This window comes from Pelodiscus sinensis, chromosome 2, assembly GCF_052426305.1.
Source record: "Pelodiscus sinensis isolate ZL-2025 chromosome 2, ASM5242630v1, whole genome shotgun sequence".
In the NCBI taxonomy this organism is placed as follows: domain Eukaryota; kingdom Metazoa; phylum Chordata; order Testudines; family Trionychidae; genus Pelodiscus; species Pelodiscus sinensis.
The window spans coordinates 58999230-59012464 of record NC_143053.1 but is presented as its reverse complement, the minus strand read 5'-3'; the positions used below and the strand labels follow the sequence as shown (position 1 = coordinate 59012464).

General features: G+C 36.2%; 1 protein-coding gene across 3 annotated transcripts in view; it reads left to right on the top strand.

The window, feature by feature from the left end:
• Positions 1 to 13235, top strand: part of PREX2 (phosphatidylinositol-3,4,5-trisphosphate dependent Rac exchange factor 2) — a 266625-nt gene that overhangs the window by 74394 nt on the left and 178996 nt on the right. For all 3 annotated transcript variants that reach the window (XM_075920573.2, XM_006131490.5, XM_075920574.2), the window contains exons 5-6: positions 2650 to 2751; positions 4519 to 4680. In XM_075920573.2, the coding sequence (XP_075776688.1) occupies positions 2650 to 2751; positions 4519 to 4680 (264 nt within the window). The remainder of the gene's footprint in view (positions 1 to 2649; positions 2752 to 4518; positions 4681 to 13235) is intronic.

The following is a 13235-nucleotide window of genomic DNA, read 5'->3' as shown; positions in this document are numbered from 1 at the left end:
TTTTTACAACACAAATTAAGCAGATGTTTTAAAATGTGAAATATGAAAGTCCTCTTGAATCTATCTTAACAAGATCAGTTTCCTTGGAAACTTGGCATTAGTAGCAGTTGACATTGATTAAAAAAGGAATTTAGTATGAACTGTTTCCTTGATTTCCCCAATTCACACTATATGTCACCCTAACAAGGTAATATTTTTGGATGTAGATAATATATTAAAACTTAAAATTTTTGGCAAAGGAACATTAGATATGTCAAATACGGGAATTATGAAAAAATCTCTATTGAAAATGGTTTGTTAAAGAATCTATGAACAAAACATTAGAGTAGTGATAAAATATTGAAGAGTCCTGTGGCATCTTAAAGACTAAGATTTATTTTGGCATATACTTTCGTGAGTAAAACCACTTCATCAGATGAATGGAGACTCAGTGATTAAATGGATTTTACCTACAAAAGCATATGCCCAAATAAATCTATTAGCCTTTAAGGTGCCATTGCACTCCTCATTGTTGTTAAAGATACAGATTAACATGGCTACCCGTCTGAGACATGATAAAATAAATATCTAACATTTGAATTACTGTGATTTTAATTTTTTAACATGTCACATCTTTTCCAAGTGGTTTCCTAGACACTATTTGATGAAGTACATCTCAATGTGTTTTGATTGGGCAAAACAACATTGTCAACTCTGTCCTTTGAATTTGTTGGTCCTGATTCACTTTTTTTTGACAGCCCTTTAATGTAAACTTAATAGGTTAAGTAGGAATTCACTATATATGGTGGTGACAAGCAAAATACACCTGGGAATGAATCATAAAAAGTTTATTTTGTGAGATAGGATGTGGCTATTTTAGAGGTCAGTCTAAACTGAAGTTCTGGAACTCAGATCTCTCCACACAGACTTGGATTTGGATCTAAATGAAACTGTTTCTACAATGGTACTGAGTCCAAACACAATATCTGAACATAGTGAAATTTGAAAAAGATTTCAGCACCTTTGCAAAAAATGCAATAACGATTGTCCCGTAGTAGTCAAAGAGCCTCCTTTATTTGATATACCCTAGAACTTCCCAAGTTTCTGTCAAAAAAAAAAAAAAAAGTGCTTTATGCCATTCCTTAAAGGGCCCTGTGATTCGGGCTATATCAGATTCAGAAGACAAAATAGTTTTTTTTTTCTATTCTTTTCTTTTGTTCAGCTCCTGGATTGAAAAAATAATTTATTCCCATAGATGTAGTCAGAACTACCACCTTTAACTCCATCTGGAAGCCAATAAATAATGTAGGTTGATCATAGTGCACCTGTGGTACAAACTCGGAGACAGTTTCTTCACCTTGCAAATGGGTTATCACATTTTGCATGTCAGCCGGGTTGTGAATGGATTTAAGGTTTGCATTTGTGTAGAGTGCAGTGGCGGTGAAGGAATACATCATGTTATCAGGTCAGCATCCAAAAGACGTAGTTGCAGACTACTGGCCAGATGCAGATAAATGGAGAACAAATGTCTTTGTTGTTAGTTATTTCATCATCTAAAAATAATTGGAAGCCTAATCAGGCTCCCATTGCAGCTCCACAGAGTAATAAAGATGAATACAGACATCTTTCAAAAATTAAATAAATCAGAGCCTGATCACATAGGGTGCACTCTGATTTTATTGTTTAATTTGCTCTTTGAATTGTAGGGAGTCCTTTCCAATATATCCTTTGTGTTTGATGTGTAAGGAGAAAACTTACTTACCTGCCTTTTCAAAGGGTGAGCAGTTGTAGGAGTGTTACCAGGCTATACTGCACTACGTGTGATTGTATTGGTACCTGTATAATGTTCTCAATAAATACAGCTTGGTTTCATATAGCAGAGCTACTCAACTTTGGAAGCCCCGGGAGCCATAGTGATACTCACAGCACATGCTGTAGACCTCAACTTCAGTGTAGTTGCATGTACGTTCAAATAGCTTCTTTCACACGGATGGGCATGAATACAAAGATTAAGGCAAGACTACACAACATGCAGGCCCCATTTAAGTCAGTTCTGCTGATAGTAATAAAATGCAATATTTACTCAATTTCCACCCATATGGCAGCACTTTAATGAGCAATGACAGTCCAGGAATCAACCCAAACCGCATTGCAAACCCAAACTGCACCACGGGCCACAAACAAACAGGCTGCGGGCCACATGTTGAGTAGCCCTGATAATATAGTGTACCTTAAATGGCCAAGCAAGCTTTCGAACTGCTTTGTTTCTTTAATACATGCTTGGAAAATAACATTCAACAACTGCAAGTGGGGTAATTTTGAGTATGTGTGTGCCAAGTAAAATGTTTGGTTTAGTGTCTTTTTAGTCATTCTAATAAAGATTTGATGAGTAGAGGATGTGTCTGTTCATGATTGTTTTGCAAGTCTACCTTAACATTATCTTTGTATATGTTAATTTACAATTGTAGGCAAGTGTTTGTGTCAAGGCTTTTGAGAGAGCCTTCTTTGATGCCAATTGCCTGTATTTTAGAAAAATGATTTCTCATAGAAAACTGCAGGTAATATTTTAATGTAATGTGTTTCTCTACTGAACTCTTGCCGAACTCATAGTTTGGGAAAATTATAATTTTATCAGAATTTTGTAATCAAATTAATTTGCTTGCATCTTAGAACTGTATGCTGCTTGGAGGACGTAAGAACACAGATGTTCCTTTGGAAGGATATCTAGTAACACCAATACAAAGAATATGCAAGTATCCTCTCCTTTTGAAGGTACTTATATATGTGTTACCTGGGACTTTATTTTTTGCATATAAAACATGTTGCTAAGCATATTTGACGGTAACAACAACCTCTCTACCAAAACAAATGACCCCCCAAATAAATATTGGATTCATGCTTGCACTCATTAAAGCCAGTGGCAAGTCTTCCAGGAACTTCAGTGAAAAAGAGATTAGCAGGTTTTGTTTGCAGAGAAGTATTGGCATCTCCCTAGTTTTAGCACCTCCGGTATAGATAGTCACTTTCATTGCCATAAATTTAAACCTCAGTGAATTTGATTAGTTTGATTTCAGTACACACTTAAATACTACAAGTGGGAATACAGTTATTTATGTGCTTAAAGCTACGCACACAATAATTGGTTTCTTGAATCAATACCATTGTTAATAAACTGTTATCTAAAAGAAATGTAAAAAAATGCTTTTAAATAGATTCTGTAAAAGACAGATTGAAAGTACTTTCAGATATCAATAAAATGACAGCTAATTTGGGTATGTGTATGTGCTAAGAGAAAGCATAACACATTTATGTTGGATATTTAATATTTTTTTTTGTTAAAAAGGAAGATATTTGTCTTATATTATTGAAGAGGAAGCTGCATTTGTTAATTACTATTTGATTATTGGAAAAGTATTTTTTATAATAAAATTTTAGCTTCTAATACATCAGTTATGAAAGAGACATATCTCACTGTACTGATATAGGAGATGGAAGGAATACAACTGAACATTTAGTCATATAAAAAAATAAGTTAAATAATTTTACTGCATTGAGCTCTGAGTCGTTCTACTTATTTCTGTGATTTTACAATCATATTGTCCTATTCTGAAATAGTTTTTATATTCTTTCTTGCTTTGTGAGAAACCCATGCATAAAACATAAGAAACTAACTAATAGATTCTGCAAGAGGTACACTGAATTGAATTGTATTCAAAGTATTGTTAAATGCAACAAGTAAAGACTCTGAGAAAAAATTAGTGAAAAACAATTGACCCTCATTCATTTCATAGCAATCTTGGTATTTATTGTGACAATAATAAATAAGTGCTTTAAGACATATCTATGATTTTTGTCTTTAAAAGATGACTGTCCTATTAAAAAATGCAAAAAGAAGTTAAAGGTCAACATCAAGACCAACCTATCAGGGAAAAGGAGGTGATAGGGAGAGTGAGCAGAAATGGAAATTTTTGTTTTTGAAATATTGATTATTCTTGCTGTTGCTAGTTTGTTTTTCAGAGTTTTATTGCCCTTTCAGGGCATAATGTTGGAGGATGTACAGTAGATTTCCGATAATCCGGAACCTTTGGGACCTAGGTGGTGCCGGATTATCGGATATGCCGGACTATCAGGAGATACTATAAACTGGTTATATATATATACTGTATGCATTATATACTGTATATAAAGTGTTCTTAACCCTTTTTATTGTACATACTGTATACAGTATACTGTGATGTTTTAGGCTTTTTAACCCTTTTTTACCCTTTTCGCTTGGTTCAGCTGCTACTTCTGTTGCCTTGTGACTTGTTTTTTGCCGAAACTCACTCACTAGGCTCTTGCCATTTTGATGCCGGACTATCAGGAGTGCCGTACAATTGGATGCCGGACTATTGGAGTTTTACTGTAATAAGATTCCACCTAATAAAAGAGGAGTTTGATATCTACAGTTTAGTTTTAGTATCCCAGTCAATGTGAGCTGGCCTCTTGGTAATGTACATTTGGGGATCAAAGACTGATGTACTCTTTATGTATAAACAGGAGTTATTGAAGCGGACGCCAAAGAAGCACAGTGACTACGCAGTATTAATGGAAGCTCTCCAAACAATGAAAGCTGTCTGTTCCAATATAAATGAGGCTAAGAGGCAAATGGAAAAATTAGAGGTTTTGGAAGAATGGCAGTCTCACATTGAAGGATGGGAGGTAGTATCACCATATTTCTCATTGTGTAAAACACAGATGCAGTGATGCAACTTTGCAAGTGGAGAATTATCAGCAGTGCTTTACTTTTGTGACCCTGACTCACTGGGAACTTCTCGTTTCACTAGTGAAATCACAATTCTTACTTAGGATTTATGTTAAGTAATATCAGTATTATTATCCAAGGATCATCAATGGTGGACTAACCAACTTTTAGAAAAGACACAAATTATCTAGCTCTGGATTTAGCATTTACATCAAATAATATTGAATTTAATCTAACAGCTGTTCTTGAGCGTTGATGTTTTAGACACTAACTTCAAAGTCCTGCTTACTAAACTGGGGAGGAAAATGTACAGAATATAAATTTTAGAAAAGTTAACAGATAAGAGATTATCTGAAAAGGGCCACAAGTACATATGATTAAAACAGCCTTTGTATTTACAGTTGAGTCTCTGATCTGTTGTGAGGAATGTGAAAAACAAACATACAGATCCTCTTTAGTCTGACTAAGGGTATGTGTAGACTGCAAGGCTATTTCGGGATACCAAAGGTATCCCGAAATAGTTACCCCGAATCCAAGGAAGGCGTCCACTATTTCAAAATAATTTTTGAAATAATGGACGTACTGTTTCGACATCCCTGTAAACCTCATTTCATGAGGAATAAGGGATGTCTCAAAATAGTGCTTTATTTCAAAATTTGGTGCCATGTAGACATGCCAAATTTCAAAATAGCCTATTTAGAAATAAAATCGAAATAAGACATGCAATTTGTTATGCAAATTGCATGTCTTGTTTCTATTTTAGAGAGCAGTCTAGATGTAAATGAGGGGAACATTCCTTTCCAGTCTCATAAAAGGCTACTAGCACCAATACCCATAACAGATCAAAAACATGTAATCTTACTCTAAACCCAGTGTTAGGAGAATGGGAGCTTATGATTCAGGCATGCAATAGTGCCTTGCTAGGTAAAGGGCCTGTATGCCCTTCTCTTGGACACACAGAAGCCAGTTAGCTTCTGCGAAGTACCTCCAGACAGCCTAACTGCTTAGCTGATGCTGCCTCTCCCCCAAAATCTGGGAGGAAGCAGGCTGTCATGAGCAGGGAAGGAGAAGAGAAAAGAGAATTTTGTTAAGAGGCAAAACTATTTTCCTCCTGCTGGTACATAGACTCCACATCCTTGAGGCTGTGGGTGTACCCAATGTTAATTAAGCAGTAGCAGAAGGCAGAAGATTTGACTCTTTCTAAAATAGAGCACAGTTATTAACTTTGTTTAGGCAGAAGCATACATGCTTCTGCAGGGAGATTTGAATATCCTATTTAAAGATTGTTCATATGGCAGCATTCCAAATACTTTTTCTCTTGTTTTCAAGACTAGATAGGAATGATCTATATTTTTGCATGTTTTCCAATATGCCTCAAGTCTTGCATTTTAGAGAGTAGCAATTTTAAAACTTCTTGATTTCAGGAACCACTTAACACAGTCTTAAAGATTCACAGTACAAAAAAAGAAGGAATCTCTGTAAGCACAAAGTACATGAATTGGTTGTGTGTCTTTAGCTTGATCTTACTGTGTTCATTTTAGTCCGTTATCTCAAAAATAACACATCAGTAGAAAGAGTCCAGGGGGAAAATGATTAGAGAGAGAGTGTAGGGCTAATGTAAGGACATATTATTTGTTGTGTTTTGAAGTTGAGAAAGTAAACTTGATAAAGTAAAGAATGAATGGGTTAGCGGTCCAATAGAATTAAACTTTCCCAAAGTACAAAATAAGAGATAATTCAAAATCTATAGGCAACATAGAATCATAGAATACTAGGACTGGAAGAGACCTCGAGAGGTCATGGAGTCCAGTCCCCTGCCCTCATGGCAGGATCAAATACTGTCTAGACCATGTCTGATAGACATTTATCTAACCTACTCTTAAATATCTCCAGAGATGGGGATTCTACAGCCTCCCTGGGCAATTTATTCCAGTTTTTGACTACCCTGATAGTTAGGAACTTTTTCCTAATGTCCAACCTAAACCTCCCTTGCTGCAGTTTAAGCCCATTGCTTCTTGTTCTATCCTCAGAGGCCAAGATGAACAGGTTTTTTCCCTCCTCCTTATGACACCCTTTTAGATACCTGAAAACGGTTATCATGTCCTCCTTCAATCTTCTCTTTTCTAAACTAAACAAACCCAATTCTTTCAGCCTTCCTTCATAGGTCATGTTCTCTAGACCTTTAATCATTCTTGTTGCTCTTCTCTGGATCCTCTCCAGTTTCTCCACATCTTTCTTGAAATGCGGTGCCCAGAACTGGACACAATTCTCCAACTGAGGCCTAAACAGCGCAGAGTAGAACGGAAGAATGACTTCTCATGTCTTGATCACGACACACCTGTTAATGCATCCCAGAATCATGTTTGCTTTTTTTGCAATGGCATCACATTGCTGACTCATATTCAGCTTGTGGTCCACTATAACCCCTAGATACCTTTCTGCCGTACTCCTTCCTAGACAGTTGTTTCCCATTCTGTATGTGTGAAACCGATTGTTCCTTCCTAAGTGGAGCACTTGCATTTGTCTTTATTAAACTTAATCCTGTTTACCTCAGACCATTTCTCCAATTTGTCAAGATCATTTTGAATTCTGACCCTATCCTCCAGAGCAGTCGCAACCTCTCCCAGCTTGGTATCATCTGCAAACTTAATAAGCCTACTTACTATGCAAATATCTAAATCATTGATGAAGATATTGAACGGAGCCGGTCTCAAAACAGATTCCTGCGGAACCCAACTAGTTATACCTTTCCAGCAGGATTGTGAACCATTAAGAACTACTCTCTGAGTATGAAACAAAATACAGGACTATGTAGCACTTTAAAGACTAACAAGATGGTTTATTAGTATTATTATTATATTATTAAACCATCTTGTTAGTCTTTAAAGTGCTACATAGTCTTGTATTTTGTTTCAGCTACACCAGACTAACACGGCTACATTTCTATCTCTGAGTATGGTTAGGAAGCCAGGTATGCACCCACCTTATAGTAGCCCCATCTAAGTTGTATTTTCCTAGTTTATTGATAAGAATATCATGCGAGACTGTATCAAATGCCTTACTAAAGTCTAAGTATACCACATCCACCGCTTCTCCCTTATCCACAAGACCCGTTATCCTATCAAAGCAATTAGATGGGTTTGACATGATTTATTCTTTACAAATCTATTCTGGCTGTTCCCTATCACCTTGCCACCTTCCAAGTATTTACAGATGATTTCCTTAATTACTTGCTCCATTATCTTCCCCGGCACAGAAGTTAAACTAACTGGTCTGTAGTTTCCTGGGTTGTTCTTATTTCCCTTTTTATAGATGGGCACTATATTTGCCCTTTTCCAGTCTTCTGGTATCTCTCCTGTCTCTCATGATTTTGCAAATATGATAGCTAGAGGCACAGATACCTCCTCTATCAGCTCCTTGAGTATTCTAGGATGCATTTCATCAGGCCCTGGTGACTTGCAGGCATCTAACTTTTCTAGGTAATTTTTAACTTGTTCTGTTTTATTTTATCTTCTAAGCCTACCCCCTTCCCACTAGCATTCACTATGTTAGTCATTCCTTCAGAGTTCTCGGTGAAGACCGAAATAAAGAAGTCATTAAGCATCTCTGCCATTTCCAAGTTTCTGTTACTGTTTCTCTCTCCTCACTGACCAGTGGGCCTTCCCTGTCCTTGGTCTTCCTCTTGCTTCTAATGTATTTATAAAAAGTCGTCTTTATAAAATTCCCGTAGCTAGTTTGAGCTCATTTTGTGTCTTTGCCTTTCTATTCTTGCCCCTGCATTCCTGTGTTGTTTGCCTATATTAATCCTTTGTAATTTGTCCTACTTTCCATTTTTTATATGATTCCTTTTTTATTTTTAGATCATGCAAGGTCTCGTGGTTAAGCTAAGGCAGTCTTTTGCCATATTTTTCTATCTTTCCGACGCAGCAGAATAGCTTGCTTTTGGGTCCTTAACAATGTCCCTTTGAAAAACTACCACTCTTCTCAGTTGTTTTTTCCCTTAGTCTTGATTCCCATGGAACCTTACTTACCAAATCTCTGAGCTTACCAAAATCCACCTTCCTGAAATCCATTGTCTCTATTTTGCTGTTCTCCCTTCTACCCTTCCTTAGAATTGTGAACACTATGATTTCATGTTCACTTTCACCCAACCTGCCTTCTACTTTCAAATTCTCAACCAGTTCCTCCCTATTTGTTAGGATCAAATCTAGAACAGCTTCCCCCCGGTAGCTTTTTCAACCTTCTGAAATAACAAGTTGTCTCCAATGGATAGTCTAAGAACTTATTGGATAGTCTGTGCCCCACTGTGTTATTTTCCCAACATATATCTGGATAGTTGAAGTCCCCCATCACCACCAAATCTTGGGCTTTGGATGATATTGTTAGTTGTTTATAAAAAGCCTCATCCACTTCTTCCACCTGGGTAGGTGGCCTGTAGCAGACTCCTAGCATGACATCACCCTTGTTTTTAACCCCTTTTAACCCAACCCAGGGACTCTCAGCATTTCCATCTCCTATGTCCATCTTCACCTCACTCCAAGTGTGTTCATTTTTAATATATAAGGCAACACCTCCTCCCTTTTTCCCTGTCTGTCCTTCCTGAGCAAGCTGTACCCTTCCATACAAACATTCTAATCGTATGTATTATCTCACCAAGTTTCTGTGATGCCAACAATGTCATAATTGTACTATTTATTTATTAGCACTTCCAGTTCTTCCTGCTTATTTCCCATACTTCTCGCATTTGTATATAGGTGTTTAAGATACTGATTTGACCTTGCCTCTCAGTTTTGCCCTGACCCTTCTTTATCTCTGCCATTATAGCCCACGCTCTCCCATTTCCAACCCATCTCCCAGGTCTCAATGTTCTCTGCTTACCTGTGGGCTTTGCTTACCTGTCCCCGTCGAACCTAGTTTAAAGCCCTCCTCACTAGGTTAGCCAGTCTGTGTCCAAATAAGGTCTGTTTAAATTTAAATGTTAGTTTTTAGAAATACTATTTTTATCCCAACCATAATTAATGTGTGGAACTCACTGCTACAGGAGCCGACTGAGACACATTAGTACATTTTCAATATCAAAATAAACTAGATGTAGGAATTTCTTCTGCAATAATACTAACTACTGAAGTGGTAAAACTGTAAGCATTCAGAATGATTCAGGGCAAAAATTGATTGTGTTAAGAGAAAAGAGGCACAAATAACTCTTCTTTCACCCGTTCTTTCAACTATGTTCCCTCTTCTCTTTGATTTTTTTCACTAGATTCTCTTTGCATTCCATTTGTATTTTGCTTCCCATTGAAAGTTCTTGTGCTTGCTTTCAAGACCCTACATATTGTGCTAGAGGGGTTTAAGTTGGGGGCTGCAGTGCATCATCAACTATCTACAATCTATCCTGAAAAATGACCCCTCACTCTCAAAGACCTTAGGGGACAGGCCAATCCTCGCCTACAGACAACCTCCTAACTTCAAACAAATTCTTTCCAGCAACCACGCAGCACAGTTCCATCATACTCATCCAGGAACCCACCCATGCAATCATCTCGGGTGCCAGCTTTGTTCACATAGCTATACAAGTGACATCATCACAGGACCTAACCACATACACCGTCACATCAGCGGCTCATATAACTACACGTCCAACAGTGTGATCCATACCATCAAGTACCAGCAGTGCCCTTCTGCCATGTATAATGGTCAAGCTGGACAGTCTCTATGACAAAGGATTAATGGACACAGATCAGATATTCGAAAAGGCAACACACAGAAACCTATTTTAACTTGCACAGGCGCTCATTAATGGATCTCAAAGTTACCATATTATTACAAGCCAATTTCGAAAACCAGCTTGAAAGGGAAGCTGTAGAACTTAATTTCATTTGCAAGTTTGATACCTACAATAGAGGTGTAAACAAAGACCTTAACTGGATTACCTGCTACATTCCACATCCTAATGACATAAAAAGCCAAGGATCAGGTACTTAAGAGTACTTAGAACCCACTTCATCAGCTTCATTTATCATGGACACTCTAAATGACCATTTTTTCCCCATTTCCCTCCTTCTCTTTCCCTCCTCATCCCCTCTCTCTCTCTCTGCCATTTATTTTGCAACCTGGACCCCTTAACTCCATTATTCTGAAGAAGTGGGTTGTGCCCATGAAAGCTCATGATACCATCTACATTTTTTGTTAGGTTCCAAGGTGCTGTAGGACTATTAGTTGTTTCCTAGATCTTAAGGAGCACGAATAGTTAAGTAACACATATTTTGCATATTTTATTTGTTTGAACAATACAAATATTAATAATATTTTATTTATTTGAATAATGCAAATAATGCATGGCTTTCGGCATAAAAAGGTGAGTACCATATCTATTAAAATCCTCAGTCTTTCCACATAAGATATATTGAGAACTCTCTACAGATTAAAACAAGTTTTTTGAAGTTACTAAGAATATGATTTGAGAGATGCACAAAGCTTAAGTTGTGGAATTAGGAACTATTGCCTACTTCAACAAATCACATATTTAAGCTTAAAATATTCTTCATGTGTTAGCACAATAATTAATTTCAAGTTTCAAGAAACCATGCCTTTCTATTTTTAATTTAGATAGCTTTCTAAGAACAGATTGGTCATTAACATTTATCATTAAAGGGACAAAATGCATTATTTTAAACACTGTTTTGTGGTACAAGTACGTCTAGTCTAGCAGAACCATATCCAATATGTGCGGGGAAAAAGTTGTTTTAATTATTACTTTTCTGTGTTTACTTGCAGAACAAAATTTACATTCCATCATTTCCGAAAATTTAAAAAACAAACAAACTAATCTTGGCTCTCCCTTGCTCCCTCCCTTCCAAAATAGAAATGCAGGAATTTCAAAAAAATCTATACTGAATCCTTAAAGATGAATACAATAATATGCATACCATGGTTCTAATTATGCACATATCCCTGATAATAGTGAGGACCAATTTATGTAAAATTGAATTTTTATACCTTGTTTATATGTTTAGGTTTATGCCTTGCAATACAAAACAACTATTTGTTTTCCCTAAACATTTAGGGATGTTTTCATATTAAATTTAGGAAAGAGATCTGTACTGTGCTAGTTGTCTATTTTGTTTCCCCCTAAACTATAATAATGTACAATGCCATTGCTGTTAGGTCTACCATATTGTTTTAAAAGGTAAATCTTTCATACCTTGTTGGTGCTATAGAATAAATTAGGGACTATCCTGTTTACCTTAATAGTGAATGGGATGGCTGCATTTTATTTTTCATAATAATTTCATTGCTCATTTTAACTGTGTGTGATATGTTAGGCACCGTGCAAATTGCCTTATTCAATGTCTCTGCTTTAAAGATTTTACAAATTTATGATTTAGTGTGAATTGCATGTGTGGCACTCCATTGCAATTAAAGGGGCTCTCTGTAGGTACATCAGTGAGTTTAAATGACGTAGGGCTAATATTGGCAACTTCATAACATATGAATTTTGGTGAGTCATGAGATTCTAAGGACAGGTAGTGGAAGAAGGACAGGGTGAATGTCTGTACAATGGCTTGGTTAGTCAGTGAAGCTACTGCTCAGCCTGATTGAGAAAAAATAAGTAAGAAAAGATACATAGATAAAATGATTAAATATCTAACTAAGAAGTCTTGTAAGTAAGGCTAGAAGTTTTGGTTCCATTCCTTCTAGCAGTCTTTAGATTAAGAAAAAAATCATTTTGATGAAGCTTTAGGAATCCCTTTAATTTCAACTCATCAGACAAAATTAAAAAACTCTTTGTTTAGAAACTTAGTTTTATAAGTAGATTTCCATATGAAAGATTTTAAATTTGCTGACAATTACACATATATTAAATATAAGATTCATCTGAATCCTGCTTGCTTTTTAAATGGCCATTTTCCTTTAAAATACATCATTAAAGGAAAATGAAAGGACCGAGGCCTGTGTTGTTACGTCAAATCTGGAATAATTCCATTGTCTTTAATGGAGATATACTACATTTATGCAAATGTGACAGACCAGATTTGATTATGATATGACTACCACATAATGCCCAATCTAGCAAATTTGTTCATTTTCCTAAAGGCATCCTCTTCATACATACAGTATGTTTATTCCTTGTAACAGTATAAATGTCAGAGCTACTGCAGGAGGTAACTATTTTAGATAGTTCTGCAGAAACAAATCATTGAATGCAATGTATGAGAGTGGGTTTAATTAAATAAACATCTGGTTTTCTGTGTAGCCTACGAATAAAGAGGCAAATGTGTTGGAGGTTTCTTACCAGAAGGAAATGTTTAACACATTGCCTGGCCTTTTTTTGGGAAAAATATTTTTAGAACCCAAGGATGAAAGCATGACTTAAATTCCCATACAGATGTCATAAAATTAAGCTTGTGTTTATGATAAAAATAGAGATGTATGGAAAACAAGAACATCTGCTTCAAGAAAAAAAGATTCTTAATACAATTACTTTTTCACTTAATATCCTATATTGTTAAAT